Source organism: Zalophus californianus, chromosome 13 (genome assembly GCF_009762305.2).
Source record: "Zalophus californianus isolate mZalCal1 chromosome 13, mZalCal1.pri.v2, whole genome shotgun sequence".
Taxonomy (NCBI): Eukaryota; Metazoa; Chordata; class Mammalia; order Carnivora; family Otariidae; genus Zalophus; species Zalophus californianus.
In genome coordinates this window covers 13,621,567-13,637,624 of record NC_045607.1, presented here as the reverse complement: position 1 = coordinate 13,637,624, position 16,058 = coordinate 13,621,567, and the positions used below count along the sequence as shown (strand labels likewise).

General features: G+C 40.3%; 1 protein-coding gene across 5 annotated transcripts in view; it reads left to right on the top strand.

The window, feature by feature from the left end:
* The first annotated feature begins 4,280 nt into the window (after positions 1-4,280).
* Positions 4,281-16,058, top strand: part of CNTRL (centriolin) — an 87,696-nt gene continuing 75,918 nt past the window's right edge. For all 5 annotated transcript variants that reach the window (XR_003523860.2, XR_003523859.2, XR_004819552.1 and 2 more), the window contains exons 1-3: positions 4,281-4,424; positions 12,286-12,527; positions 14,567-14,697. Coding sequence is in view for 2 of the 5 variants with exons in the window: in XM_027616751.2 (XP_027472552.1) it covers positions 12,317-12,527; positions 14,567-14,697 (342 nt within the window). In the remaining 3 variants the exon portion in view is untranslated. The remainder of the gene's footprint in view (positions 4,425-12,285; positions 12,528-14,566; positions 14,698-16,058) is intronic.

Here is a 16,058-nt window from a genome sequence, read left to right as displayed (position 1 = left end):
AGCGGGGAGTCTGTTTCTCCCTCTGACCCTCCCCCTCTTGTGCTCTCTCTCTCTCATTCTCTTTCTCTCAAATAAATAAATAAAATCTTAAAAAAAGAAAGAATGACGAGAGGCCAGGACCTTCTGGTTCAGGAGACTCCTCCCTCAATACAAAGCACCCTTAATATCAGACACCAACACCCTCAGCACATACCTTTTGCACTTTGGCAACAGAGTGGGCTGCTTGGATTTCACTTATAGAAAGAACTTGCCATCCAGCTGCAAGGAGTGTATTAGTTAATAGCTTCCAGTTGTTAATGCTTTCAAGACCCACATTAGCTTTCAAGCTGAGGCTGTGCCCTTCCCAGGCAGCCCTGAGCCAATGACTTAACACTAGAGCCTGGCCATTTCTATGTAAGAAAATAACTTTATCTTTTAAGACTGAAAGATGATGATAATGTTAAATGTAAATTGAAGGAGGTAAACTAGATGATATGACTAAACCCTGAAATTCTCTCTAGTTCTTACATTCCATAAATCTGTCAAAAAGAATCTAGTAAAGTTTTTTTTTCTTTTTTTTAAGATTTTATTTATTTATTTGACAGAGAGCGAGAGAGGGAAAACAAGCAGGGGCAGTGGGGGAGGGAGAAGCAGGCTTCCCGTGGAGCAGGGAGCCCGATACAGGCCTGATTCCAGGACTCTGGGATCATGACCTGAGTCGAAGGCAGATGCTTAACAACTGAGCCATCCAGGTGCCCCAAGAATCTGGTAAAGTTTTATACGGACTGTCAATCTTCCTCATCTCTGATTCACCGGTCAATATAAATAATGGTATTTTCATTCTTCTAGAAATTTGTCGCTAGTTCACTTCCCTTTCTGATGTTATCCTGAATTTATTCCCTTTTGATGATATCTGTAGGGTGATATTTTGAGACCAAGTGAATATCTTATTCCCCAACTCCATTTCATGTAATGGTTTCAACATCTCTTGATGATCTGTGTCTGAATCAAATATGTTACGGGTTGCAAAATGGCAATTTCCTAGCTTGGGCATTTCATCTGTATTTATTAGCTGGAATGCTTCTGAAAGAAAGGGTTTCCCTTTTGTAGAAATTCAAAATATTAACTTACAAAATATTTAAAATTAGGAAGGAACTTACAGGAATTTAGAGCTTGAAATATTTCAAAGCTAGATACAAGCCAATAGCATTTGGAGGCTGTACTGACTGGTCTTACATATTCTCTGGTCACATGGGAGAGGCACTCCAACCCTAAAGAGGTGAAAGATAACTAACAGTCTCGATTCAGGTGGTATGGTTCAGAGACAGAGGGGTTCAAGGTTTGCCTGAGCACAAAAGGCCTGTCCTGGCCTTGAGATCTGAACTCACAGGGCAGGCCTCAAATTCTTCAAGTCTTGGTGTCATTTCAAACATTGGCACTGGAAACAGCCCAAGGTTCACCTGGATAGGGTTGTTATAAATCACTGGATATTGTAGGTCCTTCCCATCTGGACCCAACCCATACATGGATTCACATGGAACACCACCGAGTCTCTAATTCTATTCCATTATCAGAGTGTCTTATTTTTCTGTATTTCCCACTAGATTGCAAACTCTTTCAGGGTAAAAACTGTGTCTATTCATTCACCACTGCACCCCCACAAACCTGGCACATAATAGCATTTATGTTAAAAGACATCTGTAATTTAGTTAACTTTTAAAGACACAGAAAGAAATGGCAGTAGCAGAAGCTTCATCCCTGCCTGACCAGCTAGTCTGATTCTCCTCTAAAGCAAATTTGCAAAATCATTAAACTGGGTTTCAAAACAAGGCAAGTTTAAACAAACAAAATAACTTTGTTATCATTAGGAAAGAACTGAGGGACAGCTAAGCCACTCTACCATGGCTAATATTTGTATTGTAAATGCAACAGAAGAGAAACAACTTCTTCATATTTTGAATTAAAGACAAATTAGTGTGGAATGAACGAGGTACCCTCGCTCCTTTCCTAGTCTCACTCTTGCTTTGGGGAGGGACGTTCTTTTAGCATGCAAAGAGATGCAGTTAATATTCTAATTACCTAGAGAAAGGTTTCTTCTCTGACATCTCTAAGGCCTGAGGTCTAACACCCTCATGCTAGACACTAGTAGAGGGTACTGTATCTGGATGAAGGAGGAAAATTTGGCAATAAGGGACTGGAGAGTACCCATCAAGGTTAACTGGATATGGACTACCCATAGGAAAAGTGTTTTGCATTATCCTCTGGATTTTGTGTATATTTTTGCTGGAATTATTTTTGTATATTTTGTGTCTATATTTGGCAGCATTGATAATGAACTACACCAGCACACCATGATTTGATAATGGAACCCACCTGAATATCATTATAGACGGTGAAGCATAGCACTGAGGTTACACAATAAATCCAATTCTTTGGTGGAAAAGAGAGAAAGAAATGAATGTCAAAACAAACAAAAAATGATAGAACTGAACTTCAGTAACGTACACATTCCAAACTAACAAATATCATCTAACTTCAATAAAAAATGGATACATCTTCCTTTTAAACTTAAAATCTGGAGCTTTTCAGGAATTTAGGCTTGTTCTACAACTCCAAGGGCTTCCTTCTGTGTTGCATAAATAGTGCGAGACAGGTGGGGAGCATCATTCATGTGAATGTGAATTGTGCCCCCTGTTGGAAGTCACCCTAACTTCCTATTGAGGTGAATCCACTTCTGAGGAAAAACTAGAAGTGCCCAATGTGGCTTATAATATGGCCTCTTTTCCACCTTCTTCTTTTTAGCTTCTTCACTCCAAATTTTTGCACCAACTATAATGATCTACTTAACAACCAGCTGATTGTCATGCTCTTTCTTCCCCCTTTCCTGGGGTTTGCACAAGTTGTTCCCTTTGCCAAGCAAAATCTTCCCCCACTGTCCTACGCCTTGACTAAATTCTTTTCCTCTTTCAGGCCTAAGATGAAATATCACTTCTGGAAAACCTTTGCCTAATAATAAAATAACTAAAACATATTGAGAATTTACTATGGGGCAGGCACATCTCTAAGTTCTTTCACAGGCATTAACTTTTATAATTATTAGGAAAACTGTAGGAAGTGGGTATGATTATCCCATTTCATGGATGAGGAAACTGAGGCACGGACAGAAGGAATTTCTAAAACATTGTTACAAAGATGGGACCATGAACTCTCTGATGAAGTTAGAAAGGGATTGTGAGCAAACGGTTTAAGAATGAGGGACTGGATATCATAATGAAGTTAAGCATTGTGCTGGGATGGGGGTCTTTTGAGCAAATGGGTTGTTAAGATTTGAAGATTATGGTAAAAGAGAGGTAGTGACTGCATTGGAGATTTCTGGAGATGGTGAAGCCTCTGATGGTGGCACGGTTCAAGCTACAAGCTGGGAAATGGGAGGCTGGGGTGGAGGAAGGTGTCCTTGACGATGTTTTTCGTTTTTCTTAAAGATGTTATGTTTGTTTATTTAGAGAGCAAGTGTGGGAGGCAGAGGAAAAGGAAGAGAGAGGATCCCAAGCAGACTCCCCGCTGAGCATGGAGCCCCACTTGGGGCTCGATCTCACCACCCTGTGATCATGACCTCAGCAGAAATCAAGAGTTTGAGCTCAACCGACAGAGCCACTCAGGTGCCCTGACGATGTTTTTGTTTTTAATGCACAGTATCTGCTGAAATTCTCAAAGTTATTCTCAAATAACTGCTGGATGGATGCGGTGAAATGCAACACTTTCAGGCAAGCCCTAACTCAAGTTTCCTCAGATGCTTCTTGCTTTTGCTTCTGTCCCCAAGCAGAGGACTATTCTCCACAGCCCACGGGAACATTCGCTGCCCGGATTCCCAGCTGGTCTCGCTCCCTTAACCTCAGGTGGCAGCTGAGTCCAAGCCCAGCGCTTCATCCACGTCTGGCCTCACTGGTCCCTGAAGGGGAGAATTCGTCTCCGAAAATAGGCCGCGCAAGGAGAAGCTGCTGCCAGTGTCGGAAGGGCGGGAGCTTGGCGGCAGCACCAAGTCTGTCCCCTCAGGTCGGCGGCTGGCCCAGCCCGCCCCCCGCAAGAACGTGTCGGAGCCTCGGCGTGAGGCCGCTGCGGCTTCGCCTCAGGGAAGCGAGATGGGCTAGTCGGCGGCTGCAGCAGGAAACCTCGCCCCCCACAGGCTCCACACCATCAGGAAGCCTCGGGTCCCTGAGTAACCGAGGCAGAGGCGGCAAAGGCGGCGGGAAGCCGGGCCCTGCCTCCTCAACGGCCCCGGGAGGGGCGTGGCCGCAGCAGGCCCCGCCCACGCCGCGCGCGCGGCCCCCGGGCAACCGGCACAACACAACAAAATGGCCGCTGCGTCGCTGGACGCCTGAAAGGAAGAAGCTGCGCGTCTCCAGCCCGCCTCGTCCCACGGGCCTGTTCTGCTCGGCTCCCTGGCGGTGAGTGCCAGGCCTGATCGAGGCCGTTCTCGGGCCTTGGGCGGAGCCGTGGGGGCCGGTGGCGAAGGCGCGAAGGCCTGGACCGAGCGTGGGGTGGGCCGGCTGGGGATGGATTCGGGGACGGGGGCGTGTTCCTGGGAATTGGGATTGGATGAGAAGGAGGGGAGGGCCCGGAACGGGCGTGGAGAGGAGGATGAAAGAGGGAGGTTTGGATGATGAGTATTGCAAAGGTTACGGGTGGGGATGGGGGGTGGCGCTTGGGGATAGAGAACCGGAATGTGGGGAGGTGTGGACGTTGGGGGTGCGGCGCCGAGAAGGATGTGGGTCCCGCCACCCAGAGGCGGAGGGAGGGACCGGGGTGTGCCAGGTGTCTGTGGGGAATGAAAGGGCTAAAGAAGGTTTGGCTGTCCTCACGAGTGTCCATGGTATTGGACGGCATACAGTACATGGACAATGATGAAAGTTAGGATATGGGGAAGAAATGTTAAATGGAAGAGCAAATATTTTGTTGTATAATGGTTAAAGGATGGGTGAATTTTCATGTCGAAACTTGGGTTCAAGTCTTGATTCTGCCACCTTTTGAGCGTTACTTAACCCGCTCTGTGACTTTGGGCATCTTCCTCAATCTTCCTGAGCATGTTTTCTCGTTTGTAAAAATAACTGCTGATTACCTTTGAGTCTACACTATGTGTCAAATTCAGTTCTAAGTCCTTTGCATGTATTAACTAATTCAGAAGTTAAAATAACTTGCATGAGGTAGCCATCTTCAGTTTAAAAGTGATGAAACTGAGGATCAGAAAGGTTAAGTAATTTGCCTAATGTCACACAGTAAGTGGAGAAGCAGGATTTGAACTGGGGCTGTGTAGTCCCAGAATCCAAGCTCTTAATTCTCAGTGAAACACTGCCACTAGTAAATGAGGTTAATGATTTTGACCTTATACATCATCTGTAAGAATTTAAATTTGGTAATGTCTTTAGAGTGCTTAGTACATTCCTCTTTTCATTCATTTAACAAATATTTATTGTACATCAAACAATAGAATCTCTGCTGTATTGTAGCTTAGAGAAGCAAGCAATAATCAAGTTGTTGTACAAATGATTAATTCTAATTGTAAGATGTTATTAAAGGAGGGCGCCTGGGTGGCTCAGTTGGTTAAGCGACTGCCTTCGGCTCAGGTCATGATCCTGGAGTCCCGGGATCGAGTCCCACATCGGGCTTCCTGCTCAGCAGGGAGTCTGCTTCTCCCTCTGACTCTCTTCCCTCTCGTGCTTTCTATCTCTCATTCTCTCTCTCTCTCTCAAATAAATAAATAAAATCTTAAAAAAAAAAAAGATGTTATTAAAGGAGACTACTTGGTGCAAAGACCGTTTATAATAGGGAGATGTAATCCTTTTGTGCATCTTGAGTGTAGAAACACTACTTTCCCAGTTCTATTTTTAAAGCCTCACAGTTCTTAGTGCCTAAAAGTTACTCAATAAAATCGAATTACTGAATAAATAAATTAATGGGAAGAGATGGGCGGCATGGGGCTTTTAGGATACCTGAGTAGAATGGAGAGAGATATGAGAGGAGAACCCAGGATAGTAATAGGATGAAGACGGACACGGGGGGTCAGGGTGTTAGAAGGGAAAGGTTAGTAGTCAAGCAATCACATTGGGATGAAGAGGAATGTGTAGAGGTTTGGCTGTTTTGTTGGAGGAGGAGAATAATTTGAAGTCAGAATATTGGAATGGGTTAGGATGTCAGGATATTTGCTGAGATGAGGAGTTTGGGGAATCAGGACGGATATAGAAGTGTTGAGGTAGGATACTGGAAAGAACTACAGATATATGGAGACTAATACCGTGTTAGGGAATTTGGACAATTTGTGGGGAAACTTGGCAATGAGAATGGGATGAAGGATAGGAGGCAGAGCTTGACAAGCACAGGATGGGAGGATTGCCTTTGGTGAGGAGTGGGAATCAGCATATTTGAAAGGACTAGAAAAAGTTAAAGCGTAAGGTATTTAAGTGTGTCATTTGTATGGGATGAAGTAGAATTGTAGGGAAAGTACTGAGATGTGATGAAAAGGCTACGGGATGGAGAGGGATATGGAGGTCAAGAAATGGGGATGGATATTTGCATATTGGAGTGGACTGGGAAGAGAGAGGGAGGGTTTGGGGATAATGGAGGCTGTCTTATTTGGAGAAGATCAAAGAAGATGGAAAATTAGAAGTGTGAGGAAAGGCTGAATAGAGGCGGAGGTATGGTCTCTAGCAAGCTATGTGTCAGGGCAAGGGAGTGACAAGATGGATGGTGTTTTCTGACCCATCAGATTCATATGACTCTGATAATACCATCATTCCAGTAACTTTCTCTTGCACTGCAAACCCCCTTCTGGGCCTTCAAAATACGTCTCCAGCTCTGGACTTTTTTGCTTATTTTGTTTTCTCTTTATGCTACCTCTTCATACACTCTAGCCCTACCCCTCAGCTGTCTTCTCTTTTTTATTGCTTGGTCTTTATGTGATTACAAACTACATCTCGGGTCAGACAATATCCCCATCTCTCCCTTAAAATTGTAGTTGACCATTTACTACATCTCGGTGCTGGTCTCTGAAATAATGTTAGCCATTCTCAAACACAGCCCAGTTCACTATTATTGAGTTGGCTATTTTATGAGATTGTAATATATATCTGTTGTTTCAGTGACCAAGCCTTACAGGAGCTATGGCAACCTGGGGCCAGCGGGGTTGGGGGGTGGGGTGGGGGATCTGGGAATGCATTGTGCCTTTGGAACTATCACTTAGTCTTTGTTACAATTTATAAAAGAAAGGAATTGATCTGGGGCACCTGGGTGGCTCAGTTGTTGAGCATCTGCCTTCAGCTCAGGTCATGGTCCTGGGATTGAGCCCGGTGTCGGGCTGCCTGCTAGGTGGGAAGCCTGCTTCTCCCTCTCCCACACCCCCTGCTTGTGTTCCTGCTCTCGCTGTGTCTCTCTCTGTCAAATAAATAAAATCTTTAAAAAAAAAAAAAAGGAAAGGAAAGGAATTGATCTAGATTTCAGAAATCCATTCTAAAATGTTTTTTAAAATCTATAAATGAGTAAAGCGGAGTTTTTCTGATCAAGAGTGGTAACGGAGGACCTCATAATAGTCTAGTGAAGCTTGAAAGGTCTTAATCATTAGGATATTATGAGGAGAATTCATGATGGTTTAGTACTGTAACAATTTAGAGAGAAGACTAAGATGTGGGATACAGAATAATTGCATTGCATAAAAATATAAGATGTGCTTCTTTTTTTAGCCAAGAAACTAAAAAATATATATAAAGCATATCTCTGTAGCATATGGCAACATCCTATCATTCTAATTATATAATTTTCTATCCTGTTACAGGGTAGGGAAAGATATGTAGAATTGAGAGGTGGTCCCTGTCCCTCCCCTCTTTTTATTTTTTTAATCTCTTGCCTTTATGAAAACTACATATAATTCATGAATAAATATATTTAATTTTATTTATTATTTTTATAATTTTATTTTTAAAGCACATGCCTCTTAGCTATCCTCAAGTTTGAGTATATTATTCTTATTTAGAAAGAGACACCCTTATAGGTCAGTACAGAATCAGTATTACTAAGAGATTTGTTTCCATGGCAGAGTGGTGTGATAGTAGAGATAGAAGTTTTTGCCACACTTGGGAAATTAGGACCAAAAGCATTGTCACTGGCATAAAGAGCAGTTATGTGAATTGGAGGAGGCTTTTCTGATCTATATGGGTAGTTTAACATGAAAAAAATGAAAGAGAAAGTAAAGACACATAGAAGTTTGCAGTTTATTTTTTAATTTTTTTTTAAAGATTTTATTTATTTGACAGAGAGAGAGAGCACAAGTAGGCAGAGCTATAGGCAGAGGCAGAGGGGGAAGCAGGCTTTCCCACGGAGCAGGGAGCCCGATGTGAGACTCGATCCCAGGACCCTGGGATCACGACCTGAGCCGAAGGCAGACGCTTAACGACTGAGCCACCCAGGCGCCCAGAAGTTTTCAGTTTAAAGTGAACTGGACTGCTGGCACAGGCAGTTGGCCATATTGTAATGTAGAACTGTGAGATAATAATCACTTTTTAAAAAATTTTATTTAATTATGTTAGTCACCATACAGTACATCATTAGTTTTTGATGTGGTGATCCACGCTTCATTGTTTTCATACAACCTGCAGTGCTCCATGCAGTACGTGCCCTCCTTAATACCCATCACCGGGCTAACCCATCCCCCACCCCCCTCCCCTCTAACACCCTCAGTTTGTTTCTCAGAGTCCATAGTCTCTCATGGTTCATCTCTCCCTCTGATTTCCCCCCCTTCACTTTCCCCTTCCTTCTCCTAATGTCCTCCCTGCTATTCCTTATGTTCCACAAATAAGTGAAACCATATGATAATTGACTTTCTCTGCTTGACTTATTTCATTTAGCATAATCTCCTCCGGTCCCATCCATGCTGATGTAAAAGTTGGGTATTCATCCTTTCTGATGGCTGAGTAATATTCCATTGTATATATGGACCACATCTTCTTTTTCCATTCATCTGTTGAAGGGCATCTCAGCTCTTTCCACAGTTTGGCTATTGCAGACATTGCTGCTATGAACAGTGGGGTGCATATGGCCCTTCTTTTCACTACATCTGTGTCTTTGGGGGTAAAGACCTAGTAGTGCCATTGCTGGGTCATAGGGTAGCCCTATTTTTAATTTTTTGAGGCACCTCCACACTGTTTTCCAAAGTGGCTCTACCAACTTGCATTCCCACCAGCAGTGTAAGAGGGTTCCCCTTTCTCCACAGCCTCTCCAACATTTGTTGTTTCTTGCCTTGTCCATTTTTGCCATTCTAACTGGTGTAAGGTGGTATCTCAATAATCACTTTTTAAAAACAAATGTAGCAGGTCTTTGTTCTCTTCAAACTAGTCACCTTAAGAAGATAGATCATGAGTTCAGTGATGTTATTATATTAAATTTTCTCGTTTTCCTTCAGGAATTGTCTTATAGTATATGCTATTCTGTTGATCAAGGTCATTTAGTGTCATTTATTCTGGTCTCTTTGTGTGAGGCACCATGCTAGGCTCTAGAGAGCAAATCAAACATGATCTGGACTCCAGAAAACTCAGTCAGCAATATGACACAGTAATGAAGACATGGGCTTTGAAATCAGATCACGATTCAAGCCTTGGATTAACCAATTAGTTATGGGACTTTAAACAAATTACTTGACCTTTTAATCTTTAAAGGGGGAGATGATAACACCTATTTGTGGAATTGTTATATTGGATCCTTCTAATGTAATGATACAGGTAAGAGCTTATCACAATATTTGACAGATGGTAAAGTTAATGTTCAACCTGGGAAAATACTAGCTGAAGTGATGGGTCTGATTTTCTGGTGAGATGTATAAATAATTCTGAAAGCAGGACCCAAAGAGGAATTCCAGACATGTTTTGGGTAAGATCAGCATTCCTAGATTGACTGTATTCATCATGGAAAGATATTACATTTCTTATTTGTTGGTTAATTGATTGACTATATTAATGGTGCCTCTCTTTTCCATGTATTAAATATGTTCCAACCATTTAACAAATAAGTTTCTTCATAATCCCAGCCTGTATAATAATACCTATATACTCGTGAAGGTGTTCACACATCAAACCGTTATAATATCTTGTTCTAGTAACAATTTGTATAGCATTGACATTGGAGCTGCCCAAAATCTTTGCATTGAAAACTCTTCTAAAAATTAAAGATTTTATTTACTTGAGAGAGAGTGAGCAAGAGGGAGAGCACGACCCAGGGTAAGAGGCAGAGGGAAGGGGAGAAGCAGACTCCCCCGCTGAGCAGGGAGCCCAGTGCGGGATTCAATCCCAGGACCCTGGGATCATGACCTGAGCCGAAGGTAGACACTCAACTAACTGAGCCATCCAGGTGCCCCAACTTTTCTAAAAATTAATTTGTGTTTTGTCTTCACATTTTAAGAAGGGAGAATAGGGGAGATTATGGATACTGAGCAAAAATAGGATCATTGCCTTGCTGAAGGCCTATCCATTTTATAAGATTTTTTTCTATCTGAAAGTTTGTCAAACTTATGATTTTTGCAATGGTTGTACTTATAAAAGTAATTGTATATTATGAAAATCTTTTTTGTATAAGCCTAACCTTGCACATTAGGACTCTTGGTGTAGAGGACTAACATTGCACAAGAAGATATCCTTTTGTTGTGGTACTAAATAAATGTATTTTATCAGTTCTTCATGAGTAATTCATGAGATAAAATTAATTATCTGCTTTCTGCTAAGTTCTGCCCTAGGCCTGGAATAAATCAGTGAACAATATCCCTACTTTCATGGAACTTACATTCTACTAGAATAGTTATGTGATTTGACTTACAAATTAGTTTGAGAGGAGAACTGATTCTCATCATTACTATAGCTAGCATTGTGTCTGACCTAGTCATTTACCATTCTGGGCTTTAATTTTCTTTTCTGAAAAGTAAAGGGATTTGACTAAGATCCCTTTCATCAATAAGTGCTTTCATTCCTTCTGGAACACCTAAACTTCAACAAAATTGATTTTGTGGACAAGCAATAGTAGACATGCGAGTCTGAAGCAATCAGATGTTTTTCAAATAGCATTAGACAAATCTGAATGCATACCAGAAGCATAATGTTTAACGAAGAAGGCAGATATAAAAACTATTCTATGATTTCATTTACATATAGTTCAAAAATAGTTTATCCAGTGCCTGCCTGGCTCAGTTGGAAGAGCATGCGACTCTTGATCTCAGGGTTGTGAGTTCGAGCCCCATGTTGGATGTAGAAATACTTAAAAATAAAAATCTTAAATAGTTAAAAAAAATCTCTGGTATTGGAAATCAGTGTAATGATTACCCATGTATGTGGGCTAATGACTGGAAAGGGGGTATAAGGTGGCTTCTGGGGGGGGGTCTGGTAATATTCCATTTCTTGATCTGGATGTTGGTTGTATTCACCGTATAAAAATTCATGGAGCTGTACACTTATGATCCATGTGTTATTCTATATGGGAGGAATGGGGGAAGTGATAAATTCAGTTTGGACATATTGAGTTTAGGATGGCAATGAAATATCAAGTAGACAGTTGGAAACAGGAGTCTGGAACTCAGAGAGAGGTTGGATTGAAGATATAAACATCAATATACAGGTGACACTGGGAGCCATGGGTGTGCGTTAGGTTGTCTAAAGTAAGATTGGAGAGAGAATAGAAGAGACTTGAGGAGCTCTGACATTTGAAGATTGAATAGAGGACTGTGAACCAACAAAGGAAGCCAAGGAGTAGCCACAAAGGCAGGAGGATACCAGGAGAATGTGGTGTCCCAGAAGTGAAAGAAGAAACTTTATCAGGAAGGAGAGAGTAGTTGTCAGTATTAAATACTGCTGGTTGCCAGACATTTCCAGCTTCCTACATTCTAGGACCCTTTGTGGGTATGAGGGGTATTGTGACTATTTTGGTCCAACAGAGAAGAGAAATGACAGGTAAGACTTCTGGTTGGAGCATGTGTCAATACAAGAGCCTCTGGAGGTCTCTTTTCCCTCTGGCAAGGTGATCAGCAGTGTTTGAAGCAGTGTCTGCTCCCATCTGCTTGGAGTAGTATGGGTCCTAGCATCTATAGCCTCTGAGTCATCCTCAGAACTCTAGAAATAAGGGCGCTTAGCTGGCTCAGTTGGTAGAATGTGTGACTCTTGATCTTGAGGTAATGAGTTCAAGCCCCACTTTGGGCGCAGAACTTAAAAAAATTCTAAAAGTAGATTAATAGTTTTGAGAGGTCTAAAAAATTAACCTTGTTAAATATGCTGAAAACTCTTACAGGTTTTGATGGACACCCGGCTTTATTCTTGCCATGAAGAAAAGTTCTCAACAAAAATTTTCCAGTGCAAAGATGCCCCCATCACCTCACTCTCCTAGTCTACCATCCCTTGTGTCCAGTATGAGATCTAGGTCACTTTCACCTCTAAGTGGATCTGAGACTCTTCGTTTTGGAGGACAATGGAATGAGCAAGTTGAGATTACAGATGGAAACATGGTGCTTTTGGACTACCAAGACCATAAAGGTAATGCTTTTTAATCTAAGAATTTGAGCACATACTCTAGAGTAGAGATGGAAAATTACCAAACTTACACTTTTTGTCCAGGAGAAATATATATCTTTGTACTAACATGACCTATTGTTTATACCAACAGAAAGTATGTAAGGACAGTGGAGGATGAAAGCTTCTGGGTGAGGGTGAAGCCGCCTGAAAGGGCTTGGAGAAGGGAGTTTCCAGAAAGAGGAAGCTTTATTTCCTGTGGTGGAAGAGTACCTTAAAGCTCATGTGCCAAATTTACCATCGTCCTTGGCTAGAGGAAAAGCCTATCTGTTCACTTCAGAGTGGAGTGCCTTAATTCAGTACAAAAATGTAATCTACCCTTGGGCTAGTCCAGTCTGCTTATTGGCAAACTGCTTATTGTGTCCCCCTAAGGGACGTGTATATGTTCCTCCAAGGTTTTGTTTTTATTTTTTTTCTTAAAAGCAGTCTGTTCATGTGGAGATCTGTTTTCAGAAATACATTCTTTTTTTCCAAGAGACGATTTAATGTAACTGAATGTGAATGAAAACTATGTGATTTCTTTGCTAAGTCATGAAATCAAAGCTACCTATCTGCTCAGTTTTGATTACTAAACCTTATCAGCGATTGAGTTTAGACTACGCTCTTGCTGTCAGTTGTACACTGTTGACTCTAATTTGATTAATATTTTAGAGTATTAGTCATTTTCTTTCCTAGAATAGCCCAAATTAAAGGAAAAAATCATTTTATTTTGAACCAAAATAAATGTAATATTAACTTATTGTAAATAATCATAGGGACACTTTGTCGTACAGCCTGGATCTGAACCCAGGATTAATTTTTTCTGACTCCTAAAGAAAGAATTTTCTTTTTACAGCTGCCTTTGTAAAATGTAAGATGGCTTTACCTTTCCTAACCTTAGGACAGGGTGTGCTGTCCATCAAGTTAGAACTTTGTAAAATATGTTGTGTTATTCTCTGTTTAAAAGAGCAACAACTTTGAGTTTCTTGCCATTAAAAAAAAAGGATTTTTAAGAATTCCAGTGTTTCTGAAGTTTAGATTGGAATTAAAAAAAAAAAAACGAACAACCAGATTAGTGACAGCTTATTTAAAACAAAACAAAACAAAAAACTAGGTAATTTAGCACTGTAATAAATGGATAACCATAAAAAAAAAAACAAAAAACTAGGGGGTGCCTGGGTGGCTTAGTCGGTTGTCTCCCACTCTTGATTTTTGGCTCAGGTCATGATCTCAGGGCTATGAGATCTAGCCCTGCTTTGGGCTCTGCTCTAGGTGTGGAGCCTGCTTAAGATTCTCTCTCTCCCTTTCCTTCTGCACGCTCTTTCCCCTTCCCTCTCTCTCTGTTTCTCTCTCTCTCCTTCTCTAAGGAAAAAAAAGTAATATAAAAAACATTGCTAAAATTTCAATGATGCATGTGATTAAAAGTATTAAGTTTTGGGTTCTTTTGCCTGGGCTCAAGTCCTGGATTTCCACATCATTAGCCACAAGATCTTGAGCAAACTATTATCATTTTTTTTTAAGATTTTATGTATTTATTCGACAGAGAGAGAGCAAGAGAGGGAACACAAGCAGGGGGAGTGGGAGAAGGAGAAGCAGGCTTCCCGCGGAGCAGGCAGCCCGACGCGGGGCTCGATCCCAGTACCCTGGGATCATGACCTGAGCCGAAGGCAGATGCTTAATCGACTGAGCCACCCAGGCGCCCCTATAATTTTTTTAAATAAATGGGAATAGTAATTTCTATTTTAAATGTTGTACAAATTAAATTTTAAGTGTAAAGCATATAGCACAAGCTTGGCACAGAGCTAATATTTATAAAGTATAACTTACATTACTATATATGTATGCAATTATTATAATGCTATATAAAGTAAAATATTATTAAAACATTGCAATTGGAACTAACCAGCTGTTTTTGTATTTGCATGGCTTAAAAAAATTTTTTTTTGTTATATAACATCAAAATAATTTGCTTTTCAGAGATGTCCTCTTCTACTGATGACGATGATCTGTTTTTGTAATTTCAGAAGCTGATGCACATGCAGGAATCCGATATATTACAGAGGCCCTTGTTAAAAAACTTACTAAACAGGACAATTTGGCCTTGGTAAAGTCGCTGAACCTTTCACTTGCTAAAGATGGTGGCAAGAAATTTAGGGTAGGTTACCAGCATTGTTTTTTAATTTTTCTGTGTTTTAAAACTGAAAATTAAAAGATTATATTAGATTTACAGTAACATCTCATCCTAATGTCACCTAATTTGTAGCAGACCTTGTATTGTTTCCAGTGAAAGTTCTATATCGGAAGCATGACATCTTCACATTCATAAGCTCCTATTATTTTATACATTATTGGATTCTTTCTAGAGATGGGGTTGGCAAACTATAGCTTGTATGCCAAATCGGGCCTGCTGCCTATTTTTGTAAATAAAATTTTATTGGAACACAGCCATACTCATCTGTATACATATTGTCTGTGGCTGTTTTTGCAGTATAGTAGCAGGGGTAAATAGTTGTCACAGAGACTATATGGCCCATAAAGCCAAAAATATTTACTATGTGGCTTTTTAGAGAAAAAGTTTGCTGATCCCTGCTCTGGAGTGTTTATTACTTTCGTACACTATACAACATGAACACATTGTAAAAGACAACTTAAACTTTTTAATTGGAAAAAATATAAACTTAAAAGCCTAATACATTAGTCACAAAAATTAATTCTAGATGGTTGAAGATTTAATGAAACCAGAACAAAACCCATAAAAATGCTATAGAATTATTAGGAAAGAATATAGGGGAGTATATTTTAGAATCTTAGAGTTGGGAAAGCCCTTTAGGCAAGCACTAACCCTAATGCCACAAAGAAAAATATTGACAGACTTAGTGTACATAAAGTTTAGAGTGTTTAATGAAAGATATCTTTAAAAGTTAAACTGTCAGGGAGTGTTTTCAACATATATAACAATACCCATATAATATAAAGAGGTTCCACAATTCAGTAAGAGACAACTCAATGGAAAATGTGCAAAGGATATGAACAAGGCATTCACAAAAGTATTATAAATGGCTAATCATAACATGAAAATATGTTCAACTTTATTAAAAAATATGAAAACAGTAGTTTGATACCGTTTTCATTCTTGTATGTCTAATGGACAAGAATTAAAAGGATTATTTCAGTGTTCAGAAAGGTGTGGGAAATGGGTATTATCATATTTCTTAGTGGGACATATACATTGCTCCTGCATTTTAGAAAGACAGTTTGATAGCATTTATCCAAATTTCAAGTGTACTTATTTGATCCAGCAATTGAGTTTATACTTCCTGAATTTATACTTACCAACCCAGCAGTTCTACTCCTTGGTGTCTGTTCTACTGATATTACATGCACATGTATCCAGAAGTATCTATATAGTCATGTTTATTAAGCATTATTTAAAATAGAAAAATTGGAAATAACCAAATTTCTATCAATAGGGAATCAGTTAAATAAATTATGGTCCTGTAGACCATGACATACTAT